The following is a 10,910-nucleotide window of genomic DNA, read 5'->3' on the forward strand; positions in this document are numbered from 1 at the left end:
ATCGGCAAATTTTCACAGCAACCAAACGGGTTGCTCAGGGCAAAATCACAAGGAAACCATCGTATAATTTTCACAGCAACCAAACGGGTTGCTCAGGAAGAAATTTCAGGAAACCATCGTATAATTTTCACAGCAACCCGAAGAAATCAAAGGAAACCATCGTCTATTTTCACATCTACCACACGGGTAACTCAGGAAAAAACGAAATCAACACTTCATCCATAAATTTTCACATCAACCAAACGGATAACCCAGGGAAATAGCCACAAGAAAACCCTATCAGTTTTCACAACGATCTTCATTTCGCACAAAGCATTTCCACTTTCATCATCAAGAAACACGCAAGAAATTAAACCGGAAAATGAGAAGCAAGTTGTACCGATTTCCTAGCAGGAGAGGCGAAATCGGGAGCACCAACCGTCAGGAGGGATGAACGCGGGACAGGATGGGGAAATGGGATTTGGGGATGTACAGTAGGTCCCCAAAGATGGGGATTTCCTGTACATCCCTAAAATTAGAAACCCATTTTAGGGAACCGGATGGAGGGAGGGTTTTAGAGAAAACCCTAAAACTTTCAACAAATAATAGGGAAACGGGGGGGATGGGGAACCGAATGGGGATGCTCTAAGGAGTGAAGACTTAGGTACCTTTCCCCTTATGTAGAATTGTTTGATGTTTTCTTTTTATTTTGTCGAAGGACTATAAATTTTATGTCGAGGACTAGGAGACTGGTAGCTTATGGATATGTTACGTGGTGGCTATAATCTTAAATTTTCTAGTACTGTTAGAATTAATTGATTGCCCTTTTTATTTTGGAAAAATATAGTTGCAAGCATAATTGTGCACTAATCTGTGCACCAATATGATTTGATTGTCAAAAAGTAGATTTTATTAAAAATAATGTTAATTTAAATTTTAATTATGAATGAATCAGTATTGATACACAGATTAATACGCGACTGTGCTTATATATAGCAAAACTCTTTTATTTTTACGCTGAGAATTAACTGTACATATTTATTAAGCATGCGAGCACACACTTGTTTTCACATTATGCGAGGGGTGTTTGACCCAAGCGGCCAGCATTCTGGCATCGCGACTCCCGCCAGAACCCAAGTGGGGGTCAAGGGGGCCACAATTTCCGTCGTCCCAAATATAACTACTTCAAACTAGTCATGCAAACCGAGAATCACATATGCCAACCCCCAGACTATCCCATGGAAATTAAGTGACCATATCCTCTCGAAAGGCTTACCAAGCGGGTTCGAATTAAAAGGCTAATAATAACTTCACCCTAATTTCCAATTAATTAACTTAAAGCTCCCATAAAATAAGAACTTTAATTACATAAACAGCAAAATAGATCTCACCAAAATTTGAGATGTTACAAATGAAGACATTCCAAATAGTAGGGAGTCACGATGAAGCTAGTAAAGTTCGGTGTCAAGAGTGGAGGTAGGGCTGTAAACCGATGCGTCGGCGTCGGTTTCGGCGCCAAACCGAAACCCCACCGACATGGGAGAGGGGCTCTTTCAACCGGCCGAAACCGATCGACTGGGGAAGAGAAAACCGATGCCATCGGTCTCGACTGCGTCGGCGCGGTCTTCGGTTTGCCGTCGGCGTGTCTATGACGAAGGAGGGAAGCGGCGCCGTCGTCTGCCATGAAAGTTCTCGGAGGAAGGTTGCAGAAAACCTAGGGAGGAAGAAGGAGACGGGAGGAAGAAGAAGGGGTTGGGACGATTTTAATCTCATTTTGGAACGGCGCCTTTATATTTTTTTGTGTTTCCTGGGTCTAAAACGACGCCGTTTCAATTTTTCATAAGTGAAACGGCGTCGTTTCTATAAGTAATAAAGGAAAAAATATATATAAGAACCGGTCGGCCGGTTCAGCGGTTTTTAGCATAGGAGTGGTTTTTAGCACAGGAGAACCGAAACCGAACCGGCCGACGTCGGTTTCTATATATTTATCTCGAACGCCGACCGGTTCTTCGCCGGTTTCAGCCGGTTCCGGCGTCCGGCGGCCGGTTTCCTTCGGTGGAGGTCGGTTCCTCGGTTTGGTGTACAGCCCTAAGTGGAGGAGTGGAGGTTGTGCTTAAAGTAGAGGAGATAGGGAAGCGATTCGCTGGAAGCTCGGTGGATCGTCAAAGGCATCAGTAGCGAGGATGATAGAGAACGCAGCTCTTACTCTCAGTTTTTCCAGAAGGACCTGGTCATTCTCTCTGCTATAAATAGGAAAAACTAGTAACAAACGGGCTACTGGCCGAAGTGGCGTCCCAAATGCTTCGGAAATTATAGGAAAAAGAAGAGACGAAATCTGCAATCCTGACAAAACAGAGAAACAGTCTTTTGTTGTCCGATCTGGTTTTCGTAGATTTCCTTCAGGCCTGCAGATATAATACCTTGACCACACAGAAATTAATAGGAAAACAGATATGGGGATATATTATCCAGATTTCTCAAGAGGCAAGTTTCCTTGGGTTGAAATTTCTTGTTTATTTATAGAGGCAAGCTTTTGCAGATTATTTCATGTTTTAACATGCAATAAATTGTATTGTTCTTTTTTATTTTGTTTTAATTTGTTTTTTAAAAGCAATGGGAGGCTTACGTACGTGCAGCCTCCCTCCCATTAAGTAAAAGATTTATACCAAGTCCTGTTTAAATTAGGAGAATTCGAAAGAAAATATTAGGAGAAATGATATTTATAATTTTAAAATATATAGTCTCTGCATATTCCCTTTGAAAAAAATAGATAAATTTGAAATCCTCTCTATTTTCTACACATTCTAAAACTGCATATAGCATTACACGTGCTATTACAACTAGACCATTAACGCCAGGTTCAAGTTCACTTGCATTGAGAGAGAATGTAAGTTAGCGGCTCGTTCTTTTGGTCCCTATGATATTGTTCAGAAGATCAGTCTCATGCCTTACAAATTGCAATTATCACCAACAGGACCTCAACCCCTTCATAATAATAGCACCAAATGTAGAAGGCCAGCTCCTACTCATTAGATTATTGCTCTGTTCATACCACCACAGGACCGGCTTGGATACCCATCAAGCTCTAGTGGAAACTAGACCCGTTAATGCTAACCTTTATTCTTACCTGTATTATCCTTAATCGCTACAACATATTATAAATGGCTCGATCAGTCAACCATTTAAATGAAATACAGCGAGCGAGTGAAAATGACAAAATTTAGAATGGACAACAACATTTTTCTGCTACATATCCCATGTTCCATGTCTCCCACTTAAAAGGAAAATGTGGTATGCATCTAATAGATTTCGTTCCAACGGACCCACCAAACTATTTCCTAACAGTCTTTAGCTTCGGGCGATGTAATTACTCAATCCCCGTTATAAATATATGCACTTTTAAGAGGTGTAAGCCGCACTCTTTCTGAATTTATCAAGTAGATGTAAGAAAAGAGGATGAAACTGTTCAGTCACCATCTGCATTGTAAATAACGCATGTTTTAAACCTATCTTTCAAGTTTCGATAACCCCAAAAACTAATTGCTGAAAAGCTCAATGGCATAAAGGGAAGCTCCAAAAACAAGAAACATATTAGTTTAAAAGTCTTCAAATCCGGGAGAAGGGAGGGGCGATCCAGGATACATAGACCTCACTGTTCTAAAAATTTATTGCATCAGAGCAACAAACACGTAACAGAAAAGCCTAACGAAAGTAAAGAGGCCAGTTATGATAGTACGAATCACGAAGATCCTTGTCCATGTACTGGTTCCACTGCAACCATGAAATTTTCAAAACAGTACACTTGGTCACATAAAAAGCATTATAAAATAAATTACCCAACAGCCTTCGCCTAAAGATTTCTTGGAATCCCAGATTTAGAGAAGTCAGAAAATGTACCTTGAATTTATAAGGCTGATTCTTCTCCATTGCCTTTTTCCAGTGGTACTGCTCAAACAGCATTGCTTTGTCATGCCAACTGAAAATCAAAATAGCTCAAAATGTTAGAACAAGAAGAAAAAATACGATAAATAAAGGAGAAAAACACAAACATAGAAATTGATGAAACTGTCAAAACAGCTGAATATCAGAGAGTAGAACGTTTTCAAGCAGTTTTATCTTTTAAAATCATCTTTAAACCACATATAACAATTTTTTTTACAAGTAAAAAACCACATATAATATTACATACACACGAAATAATTGTCAATCTTTAACTCATTGTGGCCCACACAAATTAACCATTGTGTGCCTAGGTTGAGCACTAGCCCCACTGCCTGTGGCCACAAGGGGAGCCGCCACTTGTAGGATGAAAATATCCCAGTGGATCACACCTTCTCAACATCTGTTGGTGCGGAATTGCACATCCACATATTTTATCTGGTACCATTGCGTCATAATATGGCCAAAAGAAAACATTAACAAAACAATACATTCATTCATGATCTTACTTTATTTTCTCATAACTTCTATTACATACGCATTCTCATAATGTATCATATTGCAAAAGAATCACAAAGTAAAGCACTTGCAAACTTAAGTTTACAACATACCATAAAAGATGCATAAAAAGAAACTGACAGGCTAATAACATAGCATATAACATGATCGTACCACTTACCTAGCTTCCTTAACTCAGCTAAAATGTCAACACTCAGCAACCCACGGAAACACACCCACTGTCATTATTACCATCCCTTGATACACATTTTCAATGTTTGAACCTTTCTACACATTTTTTATACTTACAACAGATCTGGATCCTCGCTTAATTGCGTCTTATAAAGATAACTACTCCATGGATGATCACATAATCACACATGATTTACTTGCTTAACATTTAGTATGCAATATAACTTATTTTTAAGCTCTTTGGTAAGCCAACACAAACCTTCGTCAACTTTGACCTTTCCTATGGAGTCTTCAATTAAGCTTTTCAAGCCACTGTTTTAATCCTAAGCACTTGCGGCACCACTCCCATTATCAGTTCTTGAAAAGCATATATAGGACACTAAGGCCTCGTTTGGGAACCGATTTCATTCCATCTCATCTCATCTCCTTCCCAAACATCACTCAAACACAAACACTTTTTAATTTCAAATCTTACTTTTTCATCTAATTATTACAACATTTTCAAACTTCCAAACAAAACACAAAAACTAATTCAACTTTTTCAAATTCTAAAAAAAAGTTAATATTAAAACTTATATTCTAATAATATTTTTATTCAAATATTTCTCTCCTTTTCCAAAGCCCAATAAACATCTTAATTCGAACAATTTCACTACTATTCAAAGATTTCTTATCTCATCTCATTCCCCAAGTGAGGCTTTCTATAAATTCCAGTACAAACTCATTTGAAGTTTGTGTGGTCTTGCATCCCTAGATTGAAGTCCTTCAAGGCAGCCTGCTTTAGGAACCATGGTCGCTCTGTGGCCCAAGTGGTTTTGGGGTCCTCAAAAGTAAGCTTTAGGACCTCAATATCATGACCCAATCAAGCCTGAACAACCCAACACTAGCATTCCACAAAGCACCAGGTATCTCACAATCGTCTCCCCACTTCTCTTACACATACAATATCAATCCACCACTTACCACTATAATGTGAATCTTTCTAATATTGTCAAAAGTTAGGATCTTCCCTAGAGCTGTACAACCAAGGAATGCCGATCTCAACAGAGTCAATCCTCCAAATTTCCTTCCAAGGGAAAGATAATCTACACTATGGAGATAATGGTCTATAGAATGATCTAACATCAAATTCCCATCGCTATGATGAATTCCAACAAAGCCTATCAACATGTTCCCTTCGAATAAAATCTAAAATCCCATTACTAAGTACCGTTGGACGAGTAAACAATCCACCACTAATGTTTCTCCAAACGGTCCCAGAGCTGTATTAAAAAGCTCTGAAAAAATACCTTTGGAGCCTTATCATGGCACCACGAATAAGACCACTACTTTATCCTAGAACATCCCCACCTCAAAATTATTGAGGCAAGAAAACCTCGCCCAACCCCTCAAAATGTTTTTCCTCAGACTAACACCACATAAGCCATAATTGCAAGAGAATACCACCCATTTCATGCACACCCATATTTCAAATCTACCTCCACACTCCAAATACTCACTTTCCGAAGCATAATGCCATAACCAATTTCCCGAAAAAGCTCGATTAAATAGGATAGGGGGTCTTACCTAGAATATTATTTTTGATTGGCACCAGGTGTCCAAGAACAGTGTCCCAACTAATCCCAGGGGTGCACAGGCCCTCCGCAAAGAGTTTCCCACAAGTGCACCTCAGGTAATTCAATGAGAATATCCCCCAGTCCAATGGCCCATAGAGATTGTTTGCACTCAAGGAGATTTGAATCTTAGACTTGAGGGGAGCATACCTCCAAGCCCAAGGCCTTTCCCACTTGAGCCAACCCCTAGGGGTTTATTACCTAGAATCTTTAAGAAAACTTATCTTAGATTTGGTTGTGGTCTCACCCAACTTTTAAATTGCTCCAGCCACTGATTTGGTTTAGAGGTTTCTAGGGATCTGCAGCCTCTAGAAACTGTTTTGGGGCTCGGTAAGGGCTGTAGAAGTGTTTAAATGGCGAAGAGAATAAAATATCAAGCCTAATCATGGCTGGAGAAATTTAATAATTATTCCACTGATAATTGGTACAAAATCCTGGCATTCTCTTACCAATAAGTGGCGGCAGCAAGAGGATCAATTGATTAGAACTTAGAGGGCTTGCAACAAAAGGTTCCAAACCTGGATAAAATTTTAAAAGGTATTCAGATTTTGTTTTGGAGAATACTCGAAGGAAGCATTGCCAAAAATCCTTACCTCAACGGTGCTGCAACTCTAAAAGTGATCGCAATCACTTTTTTTTTTCTAGATTTCTGGCTAGGGTTTGAAATTTGGGAGAGAGCAGAAGGTGGCTGTGTTTTTTATTTTTTAATGTCGAGTAACCTCTCCAAGGCAGCAAGAGGATCCAGACCTGGATAGAATTTTAAAAGGCATTCAGATTTGGTTTTGGAGAATGCTTGAAGGAAACATTGCCAAAAATCCTTCCCTCAATGGTGCGGCAACTCTAAAAGTGATTCGCAGTCACTTTTTTTTTCTAAATATCCGACTAGGGTCTGAAATTTGGGAGAAAGCAGAAAGTGGCTGTGGTTTTTTTTTTTTTTTTTTCTTTTTTTTTTCTTTTTTTTTCTTTTTTTTTTCTTTTGAATGTCGAGTAACCTCTCTAAGGCAGGGCCCTTCAAACCCACTCCTACAAAGTAAACCCCGGTCACGTGCACCTCACCCTTGGAAGTTTCCCTATATGAAACTGATTAAATCACTAGCTTTTCACCAAGAGGTGTGGTCCCAAATGATTGTTTGCACCCATGAGGTGTTGAACCTTAGACCTTAAAATGAGTGATACCCCAAGACTAAGGCCTTCACCAGTTGGGCCAACCCCTTGGGGTTAAGGTGGCTGTGGTATTTTGAGGTTGCTATGGTTTGATTGGGTGAAGCTAGAGCTCATGCTTGCTGATCCTCCTTTCTTGGCTTGAGGCAGCTTAGGGGTGGTACCTAGGCTCTAGAACTTCTGTTATGAGACCAGCATACTGACATAGATGTTTTTTTTTTTCCCTTTTGTAGGTGGCAAGGGAGTGAGTCTTTATAAAAAGAATTTCATGTGGGATGTCACTGCTGCTAGCCCTAGGATTGTCAGCAATTAGGGTTCTCTTGTGGCTCCAAAAGCAGTATTAGTTTGTAAAAAGAATCGTAGTAAACGAATTTATAAAAAAAAAAAAAAGGGATAAAAGGAATTGGAATTGGACTGAAGAACACGGCAGATCATGTCTGGTCTCCTATTTATCCCCAACCAGATCTGTTTTCGTTTCCTACAGAGATCTGGTTTTATCCTAAAAAGACTCCTATTTCTTTGTATTTCTCCTTATCCCAATGTAGGCCACAATTCCTTTTTAAGAATTGATTTCTTTTCTTTTGAAACAGCAAGCAAATAAAAAAAAAAAAAACAGCACCATACATGTATAAATAATATTTTCTGACATGAAGTATGAATAATATTTTCTGACATGAAGAAGAGCATACTAAAAAGGAAACCAAAGATCTAAAAAGGAAACCCTAGGTTTGTGTAACAAAATTAAATATGCTTTTGAGTATGCACATTAACGAGCCTCAAAAAAAATTCATATCTGGTGGAGAGACAGATGGGGGGATTGCAGAAGGTGCTACAACAGCAAATCCCATTTTTCATACAAAAAATTAAAACACATATTTGGACACTTGGAGTATCTCAAAATTTTGTGAATGGTAGTGAAATGGTTTGAGTGAAGATGTTTTATTGGGTTTTGGGAAATGAGAGAGGAAATGTTGGATAAATATATTATAAAGTTAAAAAATTGTTTGAATATTATTTTTTAATATTATTTTTGTTTTAAAGTTTGTAAAAGTTGTATTGATTTTTATATTTTGTTTTGAACTTTGTAAAAGTTGTATTGATTTTTGTGTTTGAATAATGATTAGATGAAAAAATTAAAAATTTGAAATTGAAAAGAGTTTTATGTTCTAGTGATTCTTGAGAATGAAATTACGAGAAGTTTTAAGAATTTTGAAAATTCTAAGAATTCTCATACTGTCCAAACATGCCCTAACTAAAGTTTATGCCAAAATTACTTTTTTTATATGCTATAAAGCCTGAATCGTGTGATACAGTAAGACAATCTAGGCTATTAAAAATGCATAACTCAAATGTAAAATGTTCTCTCTCCCATTTTTTTCTTCTAATAAGTGCCTTAAATTTAAAAATTCAAAATACAGTGTTCTTACAACACAAGCAGAGCCATTCAGGGATCTGGTGGCTTGTGCAAAAATAACAGAATTCCTCCCTCCTCTTTCAAGATAGTTTGAAATGATAAGGTTATAGAGGAAAAGGCGGGACACCAAAAAATTCAGGCCAATGTTTTCATGCTCAAGATTAAAGACAAGGATAAAAATAACATTTAATATTAGAACTTTCAAGATCCAAAATACTCAAAAAAAAAAAAAAAAAACAAATGCATGCCGGAGCTCATTTGATATGCGGAATGGCATAGCTCGTTGGACAGTTGATTGCGAAATTACATAAGAGGGGGGTGGATGACAGCATTTATCCAGTTTAAATTGAACAGTGGAGGATTTGACTTCAATAGCCCTCCTGATGCGTAAGAGGAAATCAAAAGGAATTATCCAGTTGAAACAAGATAACCATCACAAGAGTTTACAATGTAAAACTGGGTTATTTGGGGTTCTAAGTCCAGTAAGTTACACAATTAATGCTATCAAATAAAGATTTCAGTTGTATATGGGCCCGTTAGCTCAAGTGGCCACATGCTAGCTCAGTCAAGATTGTGGAAACACAATACACTGAACATATCATAAGGTATGAAAGGGTCATGATGACATCTTTGGCATAATACCTGTCAAATAGGACACAGAAATCCACATAAACTAAAGTTATAATTGTCATCAGCGACATGAGTTATGTCTGTCAAATAACAGGAAAAAATTTGCCCAAAAACCAAGCCATAAAACTCTTCTGCCAGAAAAATGCACACCCAATGGGACATTAAAAACGGAATTTCACAGAGAATATGCAGTCACCCTTTCCTTATTAATCGAGCACACCTGAGGTGGTGAGAAAAACATAGTCAAGAATGAACCGTCATATTGTCCCCTAGAGCTGCTTGGAGTGCTAGCCCCCCATATACGTTACAGCATATCATGCAAGGTCTAGAGTCAAGCTAGCAACATAACCATGTGGACACAACCACGAACAAAAAACTGCAAAAATTTTCACCCCAATACACATCATGAAAAATTAATCACTCAGGAGCGTCTCACCTATTCTATCTTTAAGACGAAACCATCAAGTCAAACGGAATCATCAAATCATTGAGCGATTACATATATAAGTTTGACGGCATTATTAATTATGGTCCTACGGTTACAGATTCTCCATTGGTCTCGTTAAATTGATAAATACACAGTAAAATAATGCCTAATGTTATAACAGCTAAAAAAGCTAACTTCACTCCCCTAGTAGAATGAATCTATTGCTATTGCTGGAATTTTACCTCCTTCAATGACATCCACAAAACCTGAAAAAGAACTACAAAGAAGTATCTCATAATCTTAAACTCTCAATGAAACTAAAATCTAACATTCCGGAGCAGAAAACAAATGACATATTTTTACCAGTAGACAGTTTTATTAATAATATAGATAGGCATAGCCCAAAAAACGCAAATGACATTAATCCTAACCATACAACAAAGAAACACATAAGAAAGGTAAGCCCTAAACTAGAACGAAGGAAAAGAAATTGTGAATGCAGAAATTGTAAAACCCTAAATTATCTTTAAGAACGAGAGAGAGAGAGAGAGAGAGTTATGGGAGTACTTGAATTGAGTAGAGAGATGCCACATATAAGGATCGAACCAGGTGAGAACTGAGAAGGCAGCGGAGCCGATCCAAATGTTGACGAATCGGTCAGGGTCGGCGTGTGGGACGCCGGGGTCACCTCGGTACGCGTTGCCGAAGTACTTCTCCATTTTCGTTCCGCCTGTGAGTCTTTTCGAGTTCCTTCCTTATCCTTAATGCCCTGGAGTTCTGTCCGCCCTATTTACCATCACGCTCTTATCACTTGGCAGTGCAAGTTTTTTTTTTTTTTTTTTGAACGGCAGTGCACATACTATGTGCATATATAGTCTTTTATTTCTAAGGCAAAAAACGACATGCTTTTACCCCCACTTAATTTATATTGAAGATAAAAAAAAAATAAAAATAAAAATTTTTGAGCCATTCCATTTAACAGTAATATGTAATGATTATTAATAAAACCTATTTTTCCCATATATGGATTTTCCGAAACGAGGGATTCCCATTTAAG

The 10,910-nt window shown here is 38.0% G+C and overlaps 1 protein-coding gene across 1 annotated transcript; it reads right to left on the reverse strand.

Annotated features, from left to right (window-relative positions):
• Window positions 1-3,519: 3,519 nt before the first annotated feature.
• On the reverse strand, window positions 3,520-10,681 carry LOC122277232. Its single transcript, XM_043087163.1, has 3 exons — window positions 10,421-10,681; window positions 3,877-3,955; window positions 3,520-3,750 (listed from the first exon to the last, which is right to left on the reverse strand). The coding sequence occupies exons 1-3, from the start codon at window positions 10,570-10,572 to the stop codon at window positions 3,682-3,684; spliced, it is 300 nt and encodes a 99-aa protein (XP_042943097.1). The 5' UTR covers window positions 10,573-10,681; the 3' UTR covers window positions 3,520-3,681.
• Between the last annotated feature and the right edge of the window lie 229 nt (window positions 10,682-10,910).

This window comes from Carya illinoinensis, chromosome 9 (genome assembly GCF_018687715.1).
Source record: "Carya illinoinensis cultivar Pawnee chromosome 9, C.illinoinensisPawnee_v1, whole genome shotgun sequence".
Lineage (NCBI taxonomy): Eukaryota > Viridiplantae > Streptophyta > Magnoliopsida > Fagales > Juglandaceae > Carya > Carya illinoinensis.

Coding starts and splice junctions, on each gene's coding strand:
- LOC122277232 (XM_043087163.1), bottom strand. CDS start 10,572: ATGGAGAAGTACTTCGGCAACGCGTACCGAGGTGACCCCGGCGTCCCA. Junction 3,956..10,420: donor CATCTCTCTACTCAATTCAA/GTACTCCCATAA, acceptor TTTGATTTTCAG/TTGGCATGACAAAGCAATGC. Junction 3,751..3,876: donor ATCAGCCTTATAAATTCAAG/GTACATTTTCTG, acceptor TCATGGTTGCAG/TGGAACCAGTACATGGACAA.